This window comes from Schistocerca cancellata, chromosome 4 (assembly GCF_023864275.1).
Source record: "Schistocerca cancellata isolate TAMUIC-IGC-003103 chromosome 4, iqSchCanc2.1, whole genome shotgun sequence".
Classification (NCBI taxonomy): Eukaryota; Metazoa; Arthropoda; class Insecta; order Orthoptera; family Acrididae; genus Schistocerca; species Schistocerca cancellata.
The window spans coordinates 535,391,541-535,417,577 of NC_064629.1; the positions used below are offsets into that span (position 1 = coordinate 535,391,541).

General features: G+C 47.4%; 1 protein-coding gene across 3 annotated transcripts in view; it reads left to right on the forward strand.

Annotated features, from left to right (window-relative positions):
* The window catches only part of LOC126183603 (ATP-binding cassette sub-family C member 4-like), a 267,542-nt gene that overhangs the window by 76,845 nt on the left and 164,660 nt on the right, over positions 1-26,037 (forward strand). For all 3 annotated transcript variants that reach the window (XM_049925712.1, XM_049925713.1, XM_049925714.1), the window contains exon 5: positions 5,039-5,264. In XM_049925712.1, the coding sequence (XP_049781669.1) occupies positions 5,039-5,264 (226 nt within the window). The remainder of the gene's footprint in view (positions 1-5,038; positions 5,265-26,037) is intronic.

Genomic DNA, 26,037 nt, shown 5'->3' on the forward strand with positions numbered 1-26,037 from the left:
ACCATAGAGGACAACGTACTGGGTTCTATTACTTAAGAAGTCTTCGAGCCACTCACATACTTGGGAACCAATCCCATATGCTCGTACCTTAGTTAGGAGTCTGCAGTGGGGCACCGAGACAAACGCTTTCCGGAAGTCAAGGAATATGGCATCCGTCTGATACCCTTCATCCATGGTTTGCAAGATATCATGTGAAAAAAGGGCGAGTTGCGTTTCGCAGTAGCGATGCTTTCTAAAGCCGTGCTGATGGATGGACAGAAACTTCTCTGTCTCCAGGAAATTCATTATATTCGAACTGTGAATATGTTCGAGAATCCTGCAACAAACCGATTTTAAGGATATTGGTCTGTAATTTTGAGGATCCGTCCTTCTACTCTTCTTATATTCAGGCGTCACCTGCGCTTTTTCCAGTCGCTCGGGACTTTACGTTGGGCAAGAGATTCGCGATAAATGCAAAAGGAGCCAATGCAGTAGAGTACTCTCTGTAAAACCGAATTGGAATCCCATCAGGATCTGGCGATTTATTTATTTTCAACCCATTCAGCTGCTTCACAACCTCAGGGATGTCTATCACTATGTCCTCCATACGGGAATCTGTACGAGACTCAAACGGCGGTATGTTTGTACGATCCTCCTGCGTGAAAGATTTCTCAAATGCTAAATTTAAAATTTCAGCTTTCGTTTTGCTGTCTTCCATTGCCAGGCCAGACTGATCAGTGAGTAACTGAATGGAAGCCTTCGACCCGCTTACCAATTTTACGCAAGACCAGAATTTCCTTGGGTTTTCAACAAGATCTTTTGCTAAGGTATGACGGTGGTAGTGGTTGAATGCTTCGCGCATCGCACTTTTTACAGCAGCACGAATCTCTACTAACTTTTGCCTGTCTTCATTCTCCGAGATCTTTCTTGTACTGCGAGTGCAACTGCCTTTGCTTCCTGAGCATTCTCCGAATTGCGCTGTTTTCCGTCCGTAACCCACTTTTTCGGCACATACTTTTCCAATGCGTGATATGTAAGCTGCTAAGGTGGCTGCTTACAAAACGCATTTTTAAACATTTCTAAATCAATGCTCAGATGCAGAACCCGCGGCACTTCAGTTAACAGAGGAGAGTCGTCATCTACAAATAATGTTATCAGCGAAAACAAACTTCTATATAAAAATAAATACATCGAAAGAGAAAACACGATGCGGTTTAGATAATATTGATCTTTATGAAGACAAATCTGCCAAGTGTTACGGCACAGTGCACAATACATTGGACTTGTGTTCCCGTCAAAGTTATGTAGTGCAGTGGATTAGGCATTGTACTCGCTTTCCGGAGAAGTACTGTTGACATACCTGTCCGGTGATACTGGTAAAAGATTTTCGTTTTCTCTCCAGGTCGGTAAATCGTGGGACGGTCCCTTTGGAATGGGCAGAGCTGATTTCCTGAGCCATCATTGGCCAAATTGAGCTAAGGCTCCATTGTAATGATCTCGTCGTCCCCTGGAAAATCTGCCTTCCTTCCCCCCGCTATCTGGAAGAAACGTAGCTCAAATCCCCGTATGGTCATGCTGATTTAGCTTTTCCCTAGTTTCTCTAACAAGGTTGTGTCGAAAATTGACATGGTTCCTTAAACAAAGCCACATCCTATTTCTTCCACATTCCAAATCAAACCGAGCTTGTGCTGTATCTCTAATGGCATCGACGGAGAAAAAATGTTAACTCTAACCTTCCTTCCTTTGTGAGGCCAAGACTGTTTCTATTTGAAAGCTTCTCATTGAATCCAAAGGTTAGCGACATGACTCAACACATGAAATACACTCCTGGAAATGGAAAAAAGAACACATTGACACCGGTGTGTCAGACCCACCATACTTGCTCCGGACACTGCGACAGGGCTGTACAAGCAATGATCACACGCACGGCACAGCGGACACACCAGGAACCGCGGTGTTGGCCGTCGAATGGCGCTAGCTGCGCAGCATTTGTGCACCGCCGCCGTCAGTGTCAGCCAGTTTGCCGTGGCATACGGAGCTCCATCGCAGTCTTTAACACTGGTAGCATGCCGCGACAGCGTGGACCTGAACCGTATGTGCAGTTGACGGACTTTCAGCGAGGGCGTATAGTGGGCATGCGGGAGGCCGGGTGGACGTACCGCCGAATTGTTCAACACGTGGGGCGTGAGGTCTCCACAGTACATCGATGTTGTCGCCAGTGGTCGGCGGAAGGTGCACGTGCCCGTCGACCTGGGACCGGACCGCAGCGACGCACGGATGCACGCCAAGACCGTAGGATCCTACGCAGTGCCATAGGGGACCGCACCGCCACTTCCCAGCAAATTAGGGACACTGTTGCTCCTGGGGTATCGGCGAGGACCATTCGCAACCGTCTCCATGAAGCTGGGCTACGGTCCCGCACACCGTTAGGCCGTCTTCCGCTCACGCCCCAACATCGTGCAGCCCGCCTCCAGTGGTGTCGCGACAGGCGTGAATGGAGGGACGAATGGAGACGTGTCGTCTTCAGCGATGAGAGTCGCTTCTGCCTTGGTGCCAATGATGGTCGTATGCGTGTTTGGCGCCGTGCAGGTGAGCGCCACAATCAGGACTGCATACGACAGAGGCACACAGGGCCAACACCCGGCATCATGGTGTGGGGAGCGATCTCCTACACTGGCCGTACACCACTGGTGATCGTCGAGGAGACACTGAATAGTGCACGGTACATCCAAACCGTCATCGAACCCATCGTTCTACCATTCCTAGACCGGCAAGGGAACTTGCTGTTCCAACAGGACAATGCACGTCGCATGTATCCCGTGCCACCCAACGTGCTCTAGAAGGTGTAAGTCTACTACCCTGGCCAGCAAGATCTCCGGATCTGTCCCCCATTGAGCATGTTTGGGACTGGATGAAGCGTCGTCTCACGCGGTCTGCACGTCCAGCACGAACGCTGGTCCAACTGAGGCGCCAGGTGGAAATGGCATGGCAAGCCGTTCCACAGGACTACATCCAGCATCTCTACGATCGTCTCCATGGGAGAATAGCAGCCTGCATTGCTGCGAAAGGTACACTGTACTAGTGCCGACATTGTGCATGCTCTGTTGCCTGTGTCTATGTGCCTGTGGTTCTGTCAGTGTGATCATGTGATGTATCTGACCCCAGGAATGTGTCAATAAAGTTTCCCCTTCCTGGGACAATGAATTCACGGTGTTCTTATTTGAATTTCCAGGAGTGTAGTTTAACACCTTCGCGTATTAGGGAACAGTGTAAATCTGGTGGTGGTACACTCCATACAAAGTGAAAATAGTACATTATTCATTGATATCCGAATAAATCCAGCAGACCCTGGCAGTGGAAACAACGTCCAACTAAGAAGTCACCCAAGCGCAACTCACGACTCGTCCTCACAGCTGCAATTCCGCTAGTAGCTCATCTCCTATCTTCAAGACTTCCTAGAAGGCAAAGGTTCCAGGTCCGAGTCCCGGTCCGACACACAGTTTTAATTTGCCAGGAAGTTTCAAGTTCAAAAGAAATTGTAAAAAGCAATTGCCACAAGTATTTTTGAACATTTCTTTAATAAAGAGCGCAAACAAAATATTTTTCCGAACGTTAGCGCAGTAGTCAAGACAGTGCAATGGCATCCCAGATGAGAGGGGTTCAAATCCCCCTTTTCCTACTCAGATTTAGGTTCCCCAGTGGTTTCCCTGGATCATTTTACGTTGAGTGTTTTCTGCCTTTAAGGACTTCTACCACTATCCCAAAGCCTGAATAACTAACATTTCGCGGCGTGGACCGCTGCGAAACGTGCAGGAAAAGTGTCAGAGAGGTATTGAAAGGTACCGACAGGGCTTTGGAGTCATGCAGACCCCATTCCCGTGACCAGCTGCATTGGATTTCTCGGCTGAAGATCCACGGCGCAAACGGCCCAGTCGAGGTGATCCCACTTATTCTGGATTGGATTCAAATCCGGAAAGTTAAGTGGCCTCAGAGTATGGTAAACTTATCCTGGTGCTCTTTGAATCACACACGTGCACTGTGAGCTGTGTGACAGGCTGCATTATCCTACTCGTAGATGGCATCCTGCCGGGGAAAAACAAACAGCGTGTAGGGGTGGACATGGTCTCCACGGATAGATGTATAGTTGTGGTGATCCATTGTGCCTTCCAGAATGACGAGATCACCCAGGAAATGCCACGAAAACATTCCCCAGATCATAACGATCCCTCCTCCGGACTGGACCCTTCCGGCGATCGTTGCAGGGCCGTATGCGCCAACGGCCATCTGTCCGATGGAGCATAAAACGTGAGTCATCTGAAAAGACCACCTGTCGAAATGCAGTGGACGTCCAGGTGTGGTATTGGCATGCAAATTAAAGCCTTCGTCGCTGATGAACAGCAGTCAGCATGACTGTACGAACAAGGCGCCTGCTATGGAGACCCAAACGCAACAACATTCACTCAACGGCCTTTGAGGAGACACTTTTGGTAGCCTCTTCGTTCATCTGGGCGGTCAGTTGCTCAACAGCAGCTCGTCTATTCGCCCGTACACGTTTCCGCCGACGTCGTTCACCCCTGTCCTATATGGCCCATGACCCACTACAGCTGCCTTGGCGCCGGTTTTGGGTTGCGCCATTTAGGCGTGCACGGTATACTTTAACCACTACGGCACACGAACAGTTTACAGACTTAGCCGATTCGGAAATGCTTCTCTCTTTGGTTCTTTCCGTTTTGGATGTCAGATAAATGGCTCCGTTTCCGCATTCCGACAACAACTGCACTGTTTTTCCGAGTGCTCCCGACATGCCCTATACACCCTCCACTCTAGTGCTCTCACCTGCCGTCTGTGAGTGATTATTGTACTTTGACGTCGAACATAGACGGTGGTCACATTAATACACCTGGACTGTGTGTGACAACGGGACATTAAATTCTAATTATCTTCTTTTGTTGGGCGTCATTGATTTCAGGTTGAAGTACTCTGCAATTATAATAGTCTGGCAACAACATCCGACCAAAATGCCAACAGCGCGATTAGAAGTATCGTGTTGTGTGCCCAGGTTCTGCGACTGAACAGGCAGGAGCTGGATCAAGCAGCGACCGGGCAGATCCTCAACCTGATGACGAATGACGTCAGCCGCTTCGACCAGGCGCTGCAGTTCGGCCACTGGATCTGGCTCAGCGTGCTGCAGGTCATCGTCATCACCTTCTGCCTCTACCAGTATCTCCAGGAGGCAGCCATCATCGGATTCGTCTGTATATTCATCCTGACAATGCCTCTGCAAGGTATCTGTCCTAGTTTACGGTATCTGTTTTTTTTTTTACCTTCACCGTGTATATCTGGGAATGAATCAAATTGATTCTGTGCTATTGTCATGATCATCCCATGCTACTGCTACGGTCGCAGGTTCAAAACCTGCCTCGGGCATGGATGTGTGTGATGTCCTTAGGTTAGTTAGGTTTAAGTAGTTCTAAGTTCTAGGGGACTGATGACCTCAGATGTTAAGTCTCATAGTGCTCAGAGCTATTTGAACCATTTGAACCCCCAAATCTCTACTTTCTCCAGCTACCAAATATACATTTCCGGTGAGGAAAATAGATATGTTTTATTTTCAGCTGCTGTAAAACGACATTGACAATTTTTTTATTTCCCCCACGTTCTAAGCCAGGTGACCTCATCCGATACCCAATGGTGAGCGTCGCTGGCTGTTGACGCGGAGGTCCCGAGTTCCAATCACCGGTGACTGCCTTCGATTTTTCTACGTAAAGATCTGCAGCGAGGCCCACTCAGCCTCGTAATTCCAGATGAAAGCTGTTTGAATAAATAAGAAAGAGATTGACCCTAGCCGAAGCGGCTTACTCGTACTTTTACGGAAGCGCTGACTTGGAGGTGACTAGTTCCAAGCCTTGAGCTTGAATAAATTTTCGTCGCCAGTATGTGGAACGTAAGTGGGGGACAGATGGTAATTTAAAGTTTGTGTTCGCCAGGATTTGTTTTTATGTCCTGGACTAACAACCAAACCTCTCAGTAGCTGTCTAGTGGAGTAGGTATATGTGCCACAGTTGCCGGCCGGGGTGGCCGAGGGGTTCTAGGCGCACTGAAACCGCGCGACCGCTACGGTCGCAGGTTCGAATCCTGCCTCGGGCATGGATGTGCGTGATGTCCTTAGGTTAGTTAGGTTTAAGTAGTTCTAAGTTCTAGGGGACTGATGACCTCAGAAGTTGAGTCCCATAGTGCTCAGAACCATTTGAACCATTTTTTTGTGCCACAGTTGGTACTGACTCGTCCGTTCCGTCGGCCAGAACCTTAAACATAGCGGCCCACTTTGTATTTTAGGTATCAGTAGGTTATGTGCCCGCACTGAATTCCATCTTCTCCCTTCTGTCATCAACAATACAAACATGACACTGCACTTTAGAGCTCACAAAGTATAGAAAGTGGAATGTAGTGGAGAAGAATCACGCCTGCAGGAAGTGTAATATGATAAGTAGAAAGTAAGTGTGCCAAAGATCATCTTGACAGTTCTTATACTGGAGTTTCTTACCACGTTTGTTCCAGTCAAGTAATCACTTCGTCAAATTTCCCAATTTTATCCATTATGTCGCAAGTCAGTTCCGGACAGTAAGGTGTGTAGGATCAGCGCTTCCACTTTTGTGAGTCGGATTACTCTCATTAGTTTTGAAAATATTCCCTTCTTTCCGAGCAGCACGGTTACTCCGTCCTCTGGTAAGACGTTGATGTGCAAGTATGTTGACTCCAGGAACATAGAGTCGATTCGAACAGTGCGTCGTGGCACGTTTGTATCAAGTTTAATAGTATCTTAAGTTCTGTTTAGCCAGTAAGTATCAATTCGTGTGTATCTTCATTTCGTGATCTATTTCTAGGTACGAAATATGCGAAGTATAGACAGACGAGCGATATGTCGCTGCCGATTAGGCAGCAATACCGACTGCAATTGGTCGCTCTACTCGACGCAGCAACAAACGAGCTACACTCCTGGAAATTGAAATAAGAACACCGTGAATTCATTGTCCCAGGAAGGGGAAACTTTATTGACACATTCCTGGGGTCAGATACATCACATGATCACACTGACAGAACCACAGGCACATAGACACAGGCAACAGAGCATGCACAATGTCGGCACTAGTACAGTGTATATCCACCTTTCGCAGCAATGCAGGCTGCTATTCTCCCATGGAGACGATCGTAGAGATGCTGGATGTAGTCCTGTGGAACGGCTTGCCATGCCTTTTCCACCTGGCGCCTCAGTTGGACCAGAGTTCGTGCTGGACGTACAGACCGCGTGAGACGACGCTTCATCCAGTCCCAAACATGCTCAATGGGGGACAGATCCGGAGATCTTGCTGGCCAGGGTAGTTGACTTACACCTTCTAGAGCACGTTGGGTGGCACGGGATACATGCAGACGTGCATTGTCCTGTTGGAACAGCAAGTTCCCTTGCCGGTCTAGGAATGGTAGAACGATGGGTTCGATGACGGTTTGGATGTACCGTGCACTATTCAGTGTCCCCTCGACGATCACCAGTGGTGCACGGCCAGTGTAGGAGATCGCTCCCCACACCATGATGCCGGGTGTTGGCCCTGTGTGCCTCGGTCGTATGCAGTCCTGATTGTGGCGCTCACCTGCACGGCGCCAAACACGCATACGACCATCATTGGCACCAAGGCAGAAGCGACTCTCATCGCTGAAGACGACACGTCTCCATTCGTCCCTCCATTCACGCCTGTCACGACACCACTGGAGGCGGGCTGCACGATGTTGGGGCGTGAGCGGAAGACGGCCTAACGGTGTGCGGGACCGTAGCCCAGCTTCATGGAGACGGTTGCGAATGGTCCTCGCCGATACCCTAGGAGCAACAGTGTCCCTAATTTGCTGGGAAGTGGCGGTGCGGTCCCCTACGGCACTGCGTAGGATCCTACGGTCTTGGCGTGCATCCGTGCGTCGCTGCGGTCCGGTCCCAGGTCGACGGGCACGTGCACCTTCCGCCGACCACTGGCGACAACATCGATGTACTGTGGAGACCTCACGCCCCACGTGTTGAGCAATTCGGCGGTACGTCCACCCGGCCTCCCGCATGCCCACTATACGCCCTCGCTCAAAGTCCGTCAACTGCACATACGGTTCACGTCCACGCTGTCGCGGCATGCTACCAGTGTTAAAGACTGCGATGGAGCTCCGTATGCCACGGCAAACTGGCTGACACTGACGGCGGTGGTGCACAAATGTTGCGCAGCTAGCGCCATTCGACGGCCAACACCGCGGTTCCTGGTGTGTCCGCTGTGCCGTGCGTGTGATCATTGCTTGTACAGCCCTCTCGCAGTGTCCGGAGCAAGTATGGTGGGTCTGACACACCGGTGTCAATGTGTTCTTTTTTCCGTTTCCAGGAGTGTATTTACCAAGTAATTTCGACCAATGTTTCGAATGAAACTGTCTCGCCAAGTTCTGCTATAGAAAATGAACTGTTATGCCTAGCAGTAGTGGCAATTGATCCCGGGATGTAGTCTTAGACTCGTAGAAAAAAAAGAAAAATAACAAGAGCTGCAATTTTTTAAATTTGTTTCAGCACGTTTGTCTCGGGGACTGTAGGCAATCTTACAGAATACGTTACGTTTTTCATCAGTGCCAAATTTGCTGTACGCATCTGTCTAGTCGGTATATCCTCCGTCACGCACCGTACGGTGGCTTACGGAGTATCTATGTAGATGTAGATGTATCTCGCAAATAATTTTAAATTCCTAAATTTGTCTTTCATTTATTAGTCACTTTGCTTAAATACAATTATTTACACTCTGTATTTGCAATATCTAGATGTGCATAAAAATGCTATCGGTAGTGGCGCTGCTGGTGGCCACCACCCTTGTTAATTTTATGAGGGAGCGATAGATTACATTAAATCGCAAAAGGCTTAAGCTCTAGAATAGGCAGTCTTAAAAAAAAGTTTAATTAAATTTTCCACTTAACATTACTTCATTTTCTTTAGAACTTAAACATCTTAATATCGCGTTGTTCCATGAATACCCAACAGTGATCATGTGGAGCTCTGTATGATGTAATTATTGCCGTTACCTATCCATTAATTTATATTTTATGACACAAGCTTCAGAATACCGATCACTGCAAAAACTGAGGTTATCAATGCTTTTATATTTGTACCCTCTCTCAATATGAGAATTCCTGCTTTGACTTTACTTTTCAGAATAGTTCTTGTTCCCTGAATGATTCTATAAATTCTAACGTGAAGTTCTTATACGGTCGTGTCATAGCGAAGCGACACTAATAATTATTTCATCCAGAAAGAACGGCGTCGTGAGGACAAAACAACACAACTACGCCAGACAGGCAAACGGGTCGCAGCCAGACAGCCATATTACCACACTCAGGCGGCGAATAGTCAAATCACTTGGAATTTATAGACAATCAGTGACCCGACGCTGCGATCTGCACTTTCCGCAACACGTGTGATCTACAGATCCATCGCCTGACATGACGACCAATTGCTGCGGTCCAAAAAAATGGTTCAAATGGCTCTGAGCACTATGGGACTTAACTTCTGAGGTCATCAGTCCCCTAGAACTTAGAACTACTTAAACCTAACTAACCTAAGGACATCACACACATCCATGCCCGAGGCAGGATTCGAACCTGCGACCGTAGCGGTCGCGTGGTTCCAGACTTTAGCGCCTGGAACCGCTCGGCCACCCCGGCCGGCGCTGCGATCCGACGTCACCTTATTGCACAACGCATTCCGTCATAACAATAACTTAATATCATTGACACCAATACTACCTCTGTTCCCGGCCGAAGACTGATCGCCTCGCCTGGTACCTTCCATACTCGCTCTAGGACCGTACGCCTTAGGAACTAGCCTCAAAACATTCACATCACTACTGCTGCTATCGCCGAGTTGTCTGGGTATTGCGAAGAGCCTAGTTACGCCACACTGTACCAATGGAAGCCACGTGGTGTTGCGAGCCAAGGCCGCAGTGGCAGACACGCACGTTATCTGCGGCTCTCTCCCACACGGGACACTTCGCAGACGCTTGCAAGGTTTCCGTCCCGGCGAGCTAACATACCTGCGGCCACGGCGTCCTTACGGAAAAGTTGCTCTCACAAGGACAGTGAGTGTGCTGTGGCCGTGGGTACGCCCAGGCACCACCTCCACCTTCCTGCATGCTCTGATTCTTCCAACTTTTCTGACGCAACAGTGACATGTCGTGTAAAACTCCTTATACGCTATGTCTGAACTTATCCCTTATCTGAGTTGAAGGAGTCAGCAGAAGAAAGCGTTAACCCACAAGAGCATAATTTGAATTGCTATATCTTATTTGTCTGATTAAATTCAAAAACAGAAACATAAATTCAATAACGGAAAATAAATTATGTAATGGACAGTTCCTTGTAGCGGTACATATGGAGAATGTTGTTACCAACGTATGGTGCATTCAAAAACACAACAAAAAAATGTTCAAATGTGTGTGAAGTCTTATGGGACTTAACTGCCAAGATCATCAGTCCCTAGCCCGAGGGAGGACTCGAACCTCCGCCGGGACCAGCCGCACAGTCCATAACTGCAGCCTCTAAGACCGCTCTGCTAATCCCGCGCGGCAAAACACAACAGAGAGTGTCATCAGACCCATCCTTACTAAGTTGTTGATTAACCAGGGTACGATTTGTGCTTTTACAAGTGGGGGGGATGCCTTAATGGATTAGTAGAATTATATATGTTACTTGCTTGGACCGTGGCGTAACGCATGGTTAAACAGCTATTTATAAATACAGGGCTATTACAAATGATTGAAGCGATTTCATAAATTCACTGTAGCTCCATTCATTGACATATGGTCACGACACACTACAGATACGTAGAAAAACTCATAAAGTTTTGTTCGGCTGAAGCCGCACTTCAGGTTTCTGCCGCCAGAGCGCTCGAGAGCGCAGTGAGACAAAATGGCGACAGGAGCCGAGAAAGCGTATGTCGTGCTTGAAATGCACCCACATCAGTCAGTCATAACAGTGCAACGGCACTTCAGGACGAAGTTCAACAAAGATCCACCAACTGCTAACTCCATTCGGCGATGGCATGTGCAGTTTAAAGCTTCTGGATTCCTCTGTAAGGGGAAATCAACGGGTCGGCCTGCAGTGAGCGAAGAAACGGTTGAACGCGTGCGGGCAAGTTTCACGCGTAGCCCGCGGAAAATTGGCTCATGCCACAACTGGAGACCGACAGCGCCGACTTCATCTTTCAACAGGATGGTGCTCCACCGCACTTTCATCATGATGTTCGGCATTTCTTAAACAGGAGATTGGAAAACCGATGGATCGGTCGTGGTGGAGATCATGATCAGCAATTCATGTCATGGCCTCCACGCTCTCCCGACTTAACCCCATGCGATTTCTTTCTGTAGGGTTATGTGAAAGATTCAGTGTTTAAACCTCCTCTACCAAGAAACGTGCCAGAACTGCAAGCTCGCATCAACGATGCTTTCGAACTCATTGATGGGGACATGCTGCGCCGAGTGTGGGAGGAACTTGATTATCGGCTTGATGTCTGCCGAATCACTAAAGGAGCACATATCGAATATTTGTGAATGCCTAAAAAAACTTTTTGAGTTTTTGTATGTGTGTGCAAAGCATTGTGAAAATATCTCAAATAATAAAGTTATTGTAGAGCTGTGAAATCGCTTCAATCATTTGTAATAACCCTGTAGATATTAATGCCGAAACTCACTATTCACGCGTATGCACAATCAGAAAAGCCATTCCTTGTTATATCTTTAAAAGTACGTTATAAGTAAAGCTTATTTACAAAATCATCTACATACAGGTATACGAGGGGAATTCAGAAAGTAGAGGCATATTTGTGAAAAGCTGTACTTATTCTGATGATAGAAAACTGAAACATATTAATAGTATTAATAGTAAGACTTATTAAAAACTTTCAGTGTTCGGTTCCACAAATTTAAATTATATGTAAAGTTTTACTCCAGTGCGTGGGAAATAAACATCCCAGGTTGGGATGCATAAATTAAAACCAGAGGAGCGGATGGTCTGATGCAGAGGGGGGGGGGAAATCCCCCCCCCCCCCATCGCCCCTGCAAATCGCACACTGGGATTAACAATATCTTCCTCCGATCCCTTCAGTTATTGAATACGAGAGTTGCCCAGAAAGTAATGCACCACGTTTTTTTTCTCAGCCGAAAACAATGCTACGAATGCTAAACGTCATGTAAATATTATTTGAAGTCTCTTGAGGCAGCGCGCCAAGTTTCCGTCTCTCCCGACAGGTAGCACAGCTGCAGGACAGTTTCAAAATGGTGTCCGTGGGTAATGTTCGTTACAAGCAACGTGAATTTCTAACTGCAGATAAATAAAGTCTGGAGAATATTCACAAACGCTTGTGCCAAGTGCATGGAGTATCTGCTGTCGATAGAACCACAGTTAGTCGCTGGGCATGGAGGATCAGGTCATCAGAAGGCGGTTCGGCGGGGCTCCACGACTTGCAGCGGTCGAGGAGACCATCCACGGCTGACACACCTGACGTAGCCCCCTCGGACATCCACTTGTTTGCACCATTAAAGGATGTCATTCGTAGAAGACATTTTGAGGACAATGAGGAGGTGGTTCACACAGTAAAGTACTGGTTCCGCCACCAGGACAAGGATTGGTACCGACAGGGCATACACGCCCTTGTTTCTCGTTGGAGGAAGGTCATAGAATGGGATGAAAATTACGTGGAAAAATTAGGTGTGTAGATGAAACGCCATTTTTTCGTGTGTGTAATTTTCATTATGTTCAATGAAGAATTGTTGAAGAAAAAATGCTGTGCATTACTTTCTGGGCAACCCTTGTACATTTTTTGCAGTATTTTTTGCTCAATTTACTCTCCGCATCAGAATCTTTGTTTATTATACAGAAACTGATTTAAATTTTATTTTTCACTTAATTTCCGTGAAGAAATAGCTGTCTTCCTGCGACTCACTGTCACAACCAGTCATGATACTCGGGTAAAGCGCTGTAAATGTTGATTTAAGTCTTACGTTGTAGGAACTGGATTCCTTCTTGCCTGGTGTTTTGGACGCTTGTTTCATTTAATTTGAAATTTTATTTTCCCTTGTCGATGCCGTGTTTGTGCTATTGGCCACGTCACCCGGGCAACATCATTTCCGCCAACAATGCTTGCTGAAACATGAAACCACGAAGCTGATTATTGTTACTACGATCTTTCACCTTCCACTCCGAGGCCACTTCCAATGGTTAAATTAGATTCGTCGCCTTGTGATTCTGAGTTAGATGCTTTTTCGCAACAACGTTCGACCATGCACTATACAGTGACTTGCAAAGTATACATGTACGACAGCGTGCTGAAACGTAATGCCCCCGAATTTTTTGTGTCAAAACTCTTAAAGCTTTTTAAATAAAATAGACAATTCTACATCTTCATTTTTCATGTCTACATACACTCCTGGAAATGGAAAAAAGAACACATTGACACCGGTGTGTCAGACCCACCATACTTGCTCCGGACACTGCCAGAGGGCTGTACAAGCAATGATCACACGCACGGCACAGCGGACACACCAGGAACCGCGGTGTTGGCCGTCGAATGGCGCTAGCTGCGTAGCATTTGTGCACCGCCGCCGTCAGTGTCAGCCAGTTTGCCGTGGCATACGGAGCTCCATCGCAGTCTTTAACACTGGTAGCATGCCGCGACAGCGTGGACGTGAACCGTATGTGCAGTTGACGGACTTTGAGCGAGGGCATATAGTGGGCATGCGGAAGGCCGGGTGGAAGTACCGCCGAATTGCTCAACACGTGGGGCGTGAGATCTCCACAGTACATCGATGTTGTCGCCAGTGGTCGGCGGAAGGTGCACGTGCCCGTCGACCTGGGACCGGACCGCAGCGACGCACGGATGCACGCCAAGACCGTAGGATCCTACGCAGTGCCGTAGGGGCCCGCACCGCCACTTCCCAGCAAATTAGGGACACTGTTGCTCCTGGGGTATCGGCGAGGACCATTCGCAACCGTCTCCATGAAGCTGGGCTACGGTCCCGGACACCGTTAGGCCGTCTTCCGCTCACGCCCCAACATCGTGCAGCCCGCCTCCAGTGGTGTCGCGACAGGCGTGAATGGAGGGACGAATGGAGACGTGTCGTCTTCAGCGATGAGAGTCGCTTCTGCCTTGGTGCCAATGATGGTCGTATGCGTGTTTGGCGCCGTGCAGGTGAGCGCCACAATCAGGACTGCATACGACCGAGGCACACAGGGCCAACACCCGACATCATGGTGTGGGGAGCGATCTCCTACACTGGCCGTACACCACTGGTGATCGTCGAGGGGACACTGAATAGTGCACGGTACATCCAAACCGTCATCGAACCCATCGTTCTACCATTCCTAGACCGGCAAGGGAACTTGCTGTTCCAACAGGACAATGCACGTCCGCATGTATCCCGTGCCACCCAACGTGCTCTAGAAGGTGTAAGTCAACTACCCTGGCCAGCAAGATCTCCGGATCTGTCCCCCATTGAGCATGTTTGGGACTGGATGAAGCGTCGTCTCACGCGGTCTGCACGTCCAGCACGAACGCCGGTCCAACTGAGGCGCCAGGTGGAAATGGCATGGCAAGCCGTTCCACAGGACTACATCCAGCATCTCTACGATCGTCTCCATGGGAGAATAGCAGCCTGCATTGCTGCGAAAGGTGGATATACACTGTACTAGTGCCGACATTGTGCATGCTCTGTTGCCTGTGTCTATGTGCCTGTGGTTCTGTCAGTGTGATCATGTGATGTATCTGACCCCAGGAATGTGTCAATAAAGTTTCCCCTTCCTGGGACAATGAATTCACGGTGTTCTTATTTCAATTTCCAGGAGTGTACATTGATGAGTCAAAACATTATCACCACTGTTTAATAGCTTGTTTGCCTGTCTTTGGAACGAAACAGATCACTGCTTCTGCGTATTAGGGACTCGGCAGTTTGTTGGTAGGTTTGTGGAGGTATCTGGTATTAGATGTCTACGCGCAGGTCATGTAATCAGCGTAAATAACGGGCCGCTGATTTGTGTACATGGTGATGGTACGTGATAGCAACCCAGAGGAGTTCCACAGGAATTTGGTCGCCGAGACATCAACACGAGTTCACTATAATGCTCCTCAAACCACTGCAACACGATTCTGGCTCCGAGACGTGGCAATTGTACTGCTGAAAGATGACATCGCCGCCGGGGAAAAACATCAAGCATGAACTGTCTTCGATTACTACCACAGGTCCCATGTAAGCGCAGGAAAATCTCTCCCATAGATAATACTGCTCCCATCAGCCTGCGTCAGTGGCACGCTGTACGTTTCGAGCCACCGTTCGCCTCGATAATGACGTTTGTGGTGACGACCATCGAGTGGACATATGGACGCGTTGGGGTGGTCTACTGCGGAGGTCCATGTTCAACAATGTACGATGAACGATGTGCTCCAAAACACTTGTGGGTGCACCAGAATTTCGCTCTTTCGGCAGAGATGCCACAGATCATCGTCTACCCTAATTTCCTAAGCAGACAAGCCTCCCAACCCCACGTTGTGAAGAGTCGTGGGCGTCCACCCATTTAGCGCCTAGTGCTAGTTTCAGTGTCCTTCTGCCTGTTTCTGTAGGCTCAGGATAGTAGCACATGAACATTCGACCAGCTTCGCCGTTTTCTAGATACTCGTTCACAGGCTCTGCATATTAATAACAATCAGCCCTTTGTTAGAGTCACTTATCTAAATGGATTTCCCTATTTGCAGCCCATATCTTTGATCGGGTGACCCCAGTCCGTGTCTGCTCGGCTTGTACACTTTTCTTACCGCGTCACGTCTCTGCAACGTCACCGGCGGCATCCAACGCCACGGCGGGCAGTGGTCTTAATATTTTGGCTTATCAATGAATTTTCAGCACTCAGCCGCTACAGGGCTTAGATTTGTAGCGTATAGCATTGCGGTGTGTAACATAAATATGTCGCTGATAGCGAAGCAGCGGTGCCAGAAGAGATGAGGTTGTTGCCCCGACAACAAAATCAAAGATTCTACAGTGATGGTATCAACAAACTAGTCTCTCGGTAGGAGAAATGTGTTCGTCACCAGGGTGAATACGTTGAGAAATAAATTTGTAGACATGGAGAATAAAGGTGTAGAACGTTAATAAAGTTTGTTTTACTTAAAAAGGATTAAGAGTATTCACATAAAAAATTCGTATGCATTGCTTGTCAGCACCCCTTCGTATACATAAATGTAGAAGAGTGTTATACTTAACCATCAACGGAAAATATTACATATGGGTATTGGATCAAGTTTTACAGATGCGACTTAATTCTAACCGCTAGATACTACACACCCTTCTACCTAATAAATGAAGTTCTCTTAGCGCAGGTAACACGCAAACACTCTACCATAGCTTCATCCCATGAAATTAATTTTTTTCGTCTTAGTAGCCCCTTACCTAATCGAAGAGCTGATTCTTAAAGGCGCTTACAAACTTTAAGAAGTGTTGCTAAGCCCAATAAAGGTTCCACTCCAGGTGAAAAGTGATGCGTTGTTGTTTTTAGTTTATCTCAACTAATGGCTGGCCCAAAGTACCTTCCATTTCAACTACACTTATCGATCCCCACCGTGTCTTCCAATAATACAATATGCGCTTCACTTGGACGAAGATTCCTGTAACAGTGCTTCACTACCAACTGCACATGTTTTTGCTCATGTTCACTTCAGTATCACTAACATTTCCTTAATTCCACACGAAACTGCACTTCCATTTCTGCAGGTCACCTGTAATCCTACCGCTCTTCACTTGACACAACTATCGTTCCTACGAGTTCAACACAACGCTTTAATTAGACAGTGAAACTCAGCATCTCTCTAAAGTTGCTCCATTAACACTTACTAGATCCAAAAATACACTCCTGGAAATTGAAATAAGAACACCGTGAATTCATTGTCCCAGGAAGGGGAAACTTTATTGACACATTCCTGGGGTCAGATACATCACACGATCACACTGACAGAACCACAGGCACATAGACACAGGCAACAGAGCACGCACAATGTCGGCACTAGTACAGTGTATATCCACCTTTCGCAGCAATGCAGGCTGCTATTCTCCCATGGAGACGATCGTAGAGATGCTGGATGTAGTCCTGTGGAACGGCTTGCCATGCCATTTCCACCTGGCGCCTCAGTTGGACCAGCGTTCGTGCTGGACGTGCAGACCGCGTGAGACGACGCTTCATCCAGTCCCAAACATGCTCAATGGGGGACAGATCCGGAGATCTTGCTGGCCAGGGTAGTTGACTTACACCTTCTAGAGCACGTTGGGTGGCACGGGATACATGCGGACGTGCATTGTCCTGTTGGAACAGCAAGTTCCCTTGCCGGTCTAGGAATGGTAGAACGATGGGTTCGATGACGGTTTGGATGTACCGTGCACTACTCAGTGTCCCCTCGACGATCACCAGTGGTGTACGGCCAGTGTAGGAGATCGCTCCCCACACCATGATGCCGGGTGTTGGCCCTGTGTGCCTCGGTCGTATGCAGTCCTGATTGTGGCGCTCACCTGCACGGTGCCAAACACGCATACGACCATCATTGGCACCAAGGCAGAAGCGACTCTCATCGCTGAAGACGACACGTCTCCATTCGTCCCTCCATTCACGCCTGTCGCGACACCACTGGAGGCGGGCTGCACGATGTTGGGGCGTGAGCGGAAGACGGCCTAACGGTGTGCGGGACCGTAGTCCAGCTTCATGGAGATGGTTGCGAATGGTCCTCGCCGATACCCCAGGAGCAACAGTGTCCCTAATTTGCTGGGAAGTGGCGGTGCGGTCCCCTACGGCACTGCGTAGGATACTACGGTCTTGGCGTGCATCCGTGCGTCGCTGCGATCCGGTCCCAGGTCGACGGGCACGTGCACCTTCCGCCGACCACTGGCGACAACATCGATGTACTGTGGAGACCTCACGCCCCACGTGTTGAGCAATTCGGCAGTACGTCCACCCGGCCTCCCGCATGCCCACTATACGCCCTCGCTCAAAGTCCGTCAACTGCACATACGGTTCACGTCCACGCTGTCGCGGCATGCTACCAGTGTTAAAGACTGCGATGGAGCTCCGCATGCCACGGCAAACTGGCTGACACTGACGGCGGCGGTGCACAAATGCTGCGCAGCTAGCGCCATTCGACGGCCAACACCGCGGTTCCTGGTGTGTCCGCTGTGCCGTGCGTGTGATCATTGCTTGTACAGCCCTCTCGCAGTGTCCGGAACAAGTATGGTGGGTCTGACACACCGGTGTCAATGTGTTCTTTTTTCCATTTCCAGGAGTGTAAATTATTTATAAGATACTAACGTCCTGAGTCATTGGCCCTCATCCCACTTGAGCCAATAAATACACTGCCCGGTAACATCAGACTTTGGTAACAACATGAGTGGTTCATAACGTATTAACTTTTGCATTGATATTATCTGTGAGTTACACGGTTACAACAGACGACCAGGCGGAAGGGAAACGTGACCAGTCTTGGAAATATTCGATTAGATGCATACTATATGCGAAATTGCGTCCTCTTTCACGCCTCGCTAAATATGTTTGATAACGCTTGTAACTATGATACATGAAAGTATTATCCTCCGTTAGGACCAGATTTCCGTTAGGCTACATACTAAACACTACCGACAGGATGACGCGTCCGGTCATCGATGGACTACCGGTGCCTGTTACCAATTAATCCAACTCAGATTGCCACATGCGTAGACCAGTGGCTTTCTCCCTCAGATTCATCAAATACATTTTTATAAGCCTTCACATTAATCAAATGAGGAGCACAACCGCCATCGGAATATGATACAGTATATTTTATTCGTCAGTCTTGACGGCTGTGGTGATAAAATATTAGTCATCACATAATAGCTGCCTGCAGTAATGTGGCACGATACGTATCATAAATGATGATACACATAATTCCCTCTTCTAGGCGATACAAGGAAATACTCTAAATCACGAAAATAGACCTTTTTTTCTTTATTGAATTGCGATTCCCCCGAAGGGGGACGGGCTGGCAGCAGCTTAGTATGCCACTCTTCAGCCTACAGACTTTGTTTTAAAAAGGTGAAGATAATATATAATAAAAAACAGGAGATAAAATCGGAGACAAAGGGTAACATGGCGAAAAAATCGTGGAACTTAAAACATAGAACAAAGGGATGATGATGCTAATAAAATACATATGAAGCAGACAGGTAAAATAATAGACAGACAATTAAAAACCACGACGACAGTCTGGTTTCTGTTGGCAAAAGACATAAAATTCACACCCAGTGACAGCATGGTTTCTGTTCGCAACACGGGAATAGAAGAAACAACACTGAACAGTCACTGGAACACTGCACTAAAATATGACATACCACAGCCGAGAGCAGGTGGGGGGAAACTGGACAGATGATGGGAATAATAAAGAAGGGGGGAAGGTGAGGAAAAGCGAAAGGGGGGAGGGGGGAAAGGAGCCAATTGAGGATGAGGACCAATAAGAGGGGTGGGGGGGGGGGGGTGCTGGGCAGACGCGACAGGGAGTGGGGAAGGCAGTGGACGGGAATACAAAAGGACTCAGGGGGAGAAGGGAGAGTAGGGAGAGGTTAGGCGGGGAGAAACACAGGATGAAAAGGGGGGAAGAGGGAGCGCAGGGAAAGGACGGAGGAAAGGAGGGGGGGGTGAAGATCAGAGTTGATAGGAGGGATAAATGGAGGGAGAGAGGGCATCATCCAGGAGGGGGAGGTGATGGAAGCCACCTTGGGAAAGGAGATGAAGGGTGTAGAGATGGAGGGTAGGGGGGACACAACAGTGAAGGCGTGGCAGGGGGCGGGGCAGGAGAGGAGAGGAGCAACCAGGGGGTGAGGGGGATCAAGGCAGTGGGAGGTGCAGAGTATGCAGATATGTTCGCGGAATAGGAGTAGATGGGTAGATGGGGGAAAGGAATGAGGTCATAGAGGATCCGCATGGGGGACAGGAGGCACATATAGAAGCCGAGGTGGAGTGCATGGCGCTCAAGGATCTGGAGGTACTTATAGAATTTGGCGAGGGAGGGGGGGGGGGGCAGATATCCAGGTGGGACTGGCATAAGAGAGGAGAAAATAAACCAATGAAACCGATATATTTAAACTTATTCTCGAGTATAGGCAGATAGGTTTATCACACAAATGAAACAGTCCGGCTCATTAAATTATCCGCACAACATTTTTAAGGAAATTCACAGAAAATATAAGTACTGAAGAAAATATCTGAACTATCACGAAATCCAACCTATCAATTTAAATTGGCAGAATAATATTTGGTTTCTGTACGGTCCAGACGCATTAATGGGCCCACCGCCTATATTCGATGTCAACGTGCACTTACCACTCACAGACGACAGGTGGCAGCACTGGCAGTGGAGGGTATGTAAAGCGAGTGGGGGGGGGGGGGACACACTGACAAACAGTGGAGCGGTCTATGTAAATTGAGGGCAGAGGAAGGGGAAAGGAAAGGAAAGGGGAAAGATTGCTGATGTCAGTTACATCGGGACATTACGCGGAATCAGCGTCTACGAGTGAAAATGTGTACTGAACCGGGATTCGAACCTGGGATCTCTTGCTTACTAGGCAGGTGCGTTAACCATGTCCGAGAGAATAGACACCACACATTTATATTATCGATTCGCCTACATGGGTAATGGATCCACCCTCTTCAGTGCAGATGCACAAGTACGTCTGATCTCCTGCAGGAATCTCATAGTAGCAGGCATGGAGGAAATGAACGGGGACTGCGGACAGGTGGCTTTCGATGGGAATGTGGGTCGGTCGTGAGCCATGCCGAGATAGTCCGCACAGTTGCACTGAACACTGTGTCCTGGGTCGCGCAGTGGTTAACACACAACGTACCTGTCCAGTAAGCAGGAGATCCTGGGTTCGGATCCTGGTCCAATACATATTTTCACACCTCGCCGCTGATTCTGCGTAATGTCCCCATGCAGCTGACAGCAGTAATCCCTTTTCTTCCCTTCCATTCCCTTTCCTTTCCTTTCCATGTCCGAAGTTTTAAATGGTTCAAATGGCTCTGAGCACTGTGGGACTTGACTTCTGAGGTCATCAGTCCCCTAGAACTTAGAACTACTTAAACTTAACTAACCTAAGGACATCACACACATCTACGCCCGAGTCAGGATTCGAACCTGCGACCGTAGCACGTCCGAAGGAACGGACACCACGCATTCATATAACGGAGCGATTAATTTGACATACAAAACCGGAGGTCAAAGGTGGAAGCGTTTCCGAAACGGCTAAGTCTGTAAACTGTTCGTGTGCCTCCCTGGTTAAAGCATACCGAGCATGGAAAAATGGCACTATCCAAAACCGGCGCTAAGATAACTATGGTTCACCAGAGGCCATAGGTGATGGGGATGAACGAGGCCTGCGGAGAAGTGCACGGGCGAACAGACGTCCAACTGTTAAGCAGCTGACCGCCGATATGAACCACAGGGCTACCAACAGTGTCTTCTCAACGACCGTTCAGCGAACGTTGCTGCTTATGGGTCTCTGCAGCAGGTACCTGGTTCATGCACCCATGCTGACTGCTGTTCGTCGGCGACAAAGGCTGGAATCTGCAAGCCAACACCACAACTGGACGTCCACTAGTGGTGCCAAATGGCCTTTTCACATGAACAACGTTTTATGTTCCTTCGGACAGATGGCCATTGACGTGTACTGTGCGAAATGCCTGAGAGAAATCATCCTGCAACAATCTTCCAGGCCTGAGGAGGGAGCGTCATGGTCTGAGGAATATTTTCGTGGCATTCCCTACGTGATCTCGTCCCTGTGGCAGACGCAATAGATCATCACAAGTATGCATCTATCACTAGAAATCATGTAAACCCCTACATACAGTTTGTTTTTCCTCGGCATGATGGCATCTACCAGCAGAACAATTCAACGTGTCACACAGCTCGTAGTGTACGTGTGGAATTCGAAGAGCACCATCATGAGATTACATTACTCCCCTGGCCACCAAAGTCCGCGGATATAAACCCAATCTAGAATTTGTAGGACCCTCTCGATCGAGCTGTTCCTACCATAGATCCTCACCCGAGAATTGTAGAGCGCTAACAATGACTCTGGACTCAGCATGGTTGCACATACCCGTCGGTACCATCCAGAACATCTTTGATCTCTTCCTGCGCGTCTCGCGGCAGTCTGCTCCGCAAAAAGTTGTTTTTCAGCTTTTTACAGGTGACGCCATTAACGTGACAGGACAGTGTATATGGAGTGAGAAATGGTACTGCACAACAAAAGCCTTACTGAAAATAAACTACATATAGTATACAATAACGTTTAATCATATCTACAGGAATGCAAAAATTATAGCTGTCTCCACCAACATATTTGAACACCACTGCGCTTTACTCGGCATGGCGTTATTGGAGATAGTATTCCCCTCGCTTTCATCCGACCTTTGAACTGACTTACCCGCACGGCTGTAGGAGGATCCACAGTTTCACGTGGATTCCTAACCATGGTGCAGCTCGGCATTTTTCACATTAACAAATATTGCCAAGGTTGAAAGCGGTGATAAATGACACGTGTAAACCTCCAGACGAACGACAGAATTCTGGATTTTTTGATGTGTAGTCTGGCACTGAACCACTGAGCCTCGCGATATTTATAATAACGAAAATATGAGCACCGTGAAGGCTCCATGACATAAGTCCTGAAAACTCATTAAAATAATGTTACCTTGGGAAAAGCAAATAGTACACGGGCATTTTATGATCAACATAGCATAGTACGAACGTTCAACTACAATTCATGAAACAGTATAAGTCCCATTAAACTTAATCATTACGTTTCTGAATATAGAAATATCATCGAAGAATTTGAAATTTTTTAGTTCCAAAAGATGGCATTAGCAAGACTACTATTTCTCAGAGAAGGGGCCTGTAATGACAATTGTTAATGACAATTTTCAAACCAGAATAATCCTTTACAGTAATCGATTGAAACATACAACTAGGCCTCCAAATCTTATTCTTCAGCCGGCCGGAGTGGCCGAGCGGTTAAAGGCGCTACAGTCTGGAACCGCACGACCGCTACGGTCGCAGGTTCGAACCCTGCCTCGGGCATGGATGTGTGTGATGTCCTTAGGTTAGTTAGGTTTAAGTAGTTCTGAGTTCTAGGGGACTTATGACCACAGCAGTTGAGTCCCATAGTGCTCAGAGCCATTTGAACCATTTGAATTTTCTTATTCTTCATCATTCCGTATGTTGAGCGAAAATTTTACTTATTTCACAATTTCAGTCCTGTAAGATAGGATGCACTTTCCTTCAACGCACAACGGTCGCGCCTGATACTTTTCTTTCTCTTTCGCTCTCGCACATTTCTCACTTCAGTGCTACATATCGCACTCGCTACATTCACACAATGCGTGAGCTGAGTTGACATTCAGACATGTCTGTACTACCTTGGGCGTCGGCGATGCAAAAAGTCCACTAAAGGTGGTGTGTAGCTTCATCTCCCTGGGCCGTGTCTCACTCCGACAGCACAGCTAAATGTTGCTGATTGCGTGGCTCCGATGATTGTGTACGTTTCTTCTCGTTCCTCATTTCCACGTGTCGCCTAGAGATGGGACACCCGACGATTTGCTAGTCAAGTTTTTCATCGTTCAGTCAGTTTTTTCAGTCGAATCAAACAACCGACGTCAGTCTCCATCTTTCAGTGGTTTCACCTAATGTGAGAAAACCGAATGACACGAGTGTCTGTCGGTTACGTCACTCGTATGAATGTTTTTCACTCAGTTTCTGGGTTTGGCCCGTGCGAACGCAGTGTGCTGGGACCTGCGCTACGGGTGACTGGCTAACTATTTCCGCCGCCTGTCACCGTGGCCCTGGCAGCAGCAGGATGCTGACGTGAAGCGTGCGAGACGCAGGCGCAGTCTCAGAGCTATATTAAAATGGTTTTTTTTTTAATGGACATCAGGCATTCGCAAGAATTTGGCGATGTTCCTTCCTTCTTCAAGTACGCCAAAGAGAACTTTTATGCTTGCTCAAATTTTTGCACTCCGAATGAAGCTTTATTAGTTATGTGTTAATTGCACCAATTGCACAGCAATCTATCTATCGGTTTTAATTGGTGAAAAACAGAACTGATCTTTCAGTATATAATTAAATGAATATCTATGTTGCTTATTTTAACTTTGCTGTACGCATTCAGATATACTGATGTCCATCTGTGGGTGGTGCTACCTTCTGCAGTATGTATACCACAGTTTATATTGTCCATACCACTGCTTTGCTTCACTTAGTGAGTGTACTACAGACTGGTTTCACTCAGAAGAATAACTGGATAGCGACTAAATCATTAAACAGTGGTTTTAGTTGAATGAACGAATGAACACATGCTTCAACTGACAGAGAACATAAAGACTGGTTTCACTTGAAAAGAAAGAATGAATAGCTCAGCCGGTATGGAAAACACCACCAGATTGTGTCGACTGTTTTCATTCGATTGCTCCCAGAGACTGTTTTCACCCGAAAGAAAGAAAGAAATAAACAAATACATAAAGCTACAACTAATGAGTCGAATGTTTGCCTACAATCGAATGAATCGATTCTTTTCATTCGGTTGCTCCCATCACTAGCATCGCTGCAGATATGGCGGATGTTTATGATCCTTCCCTTCTTGTCCGTCCCACGCCTCTCTCATATCTGCAGATTTATAATCCTTTTCTGTTATCTACGGTAATGATGTGGGTTGAAGAAATGAACTAAAATTTGTACGAGCGTCAGGATTCGAACTCGGGTCTGCCGGCCGTTGTGGCCGATCGGTTCTAGGCGCTTCAGTCTAGAACCGCGCCACCGCTACTGTCGCAGGTTCGAATCCTGCCTCGGGAATGGATGTGTGTGAAGTCCTTAGGTTAGTTAGGTTTAAGTAGTTCTAAGTTCTAGGGGACTGATGACTTCAGATGTCAAGTCCCATAGTGCTCAGAGCCATTTGAGCCATTTTAACTCGGGTCTCCTGCTTACTAGGCAGATGCGCTAAACGAATTCCGGCACTGGAACCAATTTTAATTCACTGCTTCAGCCTACATCGTTACAGTAGTTAAAGGTGAGACTCAATTTGTCTCAGTGTCTCAGGAACATCAACTGTATATGATTAATATACTTCCCTGTTGTTTCCATATTCCCTGTTTCACTCAACAGGGAGTTATTACAACAATTCTACAACAATCTCAGTGATCTGCCTAGTCTGTTTATGGTGAGCGTTCATCACCTTATGTGACCACTTAGACATATTTCTATGCTTATTTCTCTCTTTTTTGCTCAAGCATCTTAGTTTTACATCTTTTTACGGGCAACTCATCGCCCCCAATTAAATTGGTCGCGTCCATCTGAGTTTTAATTCCTCTCGTTCTTTCCCAACGATGAAAATCACGTTCAGCTTCCTGAATGTATGTCTATCCAACACGAGTCTGACATTTACGTAATCGAAAATTCATCTAGAATCAAAAGAAAGATCTTCTAAAATTTTAATATACAATAGACCTATTGAACTACTTCATGTGCTTGTTTCCGTGGATTATCTGACACAAAAGTTTCAGTTACATCTTATCAACCTGAGACTGATTAAGATAACGACGGAATAGCACAGTCTCTGGTTTGTAAATCTTTATTACACTTGTGAATGTCAAATTATTTGTTAACGTTTTTCTTAACTATTGTCGTGTTTTCCTTTCGTATAGTTCGTTTTCTTGTTTGGCAGTTACTCTCTTAGACCTATACGTACAATTTAGCGAGCAGTGGTATCTGGCTCGTAGTGACCGCTCCGTATTTACGAAGACAAGACGAAAAGTTCTCGAGTTAGCAGTGAGCAGTTGTATTTTAGAAAAAACGGCTCTCATTTTCAACAAAGTACCACTTTTGGATCAGTACACTGTTGCCCATCGACTTCCAGGTGCGCACATTCCACCCCTGAAATGCGATACTGCGAG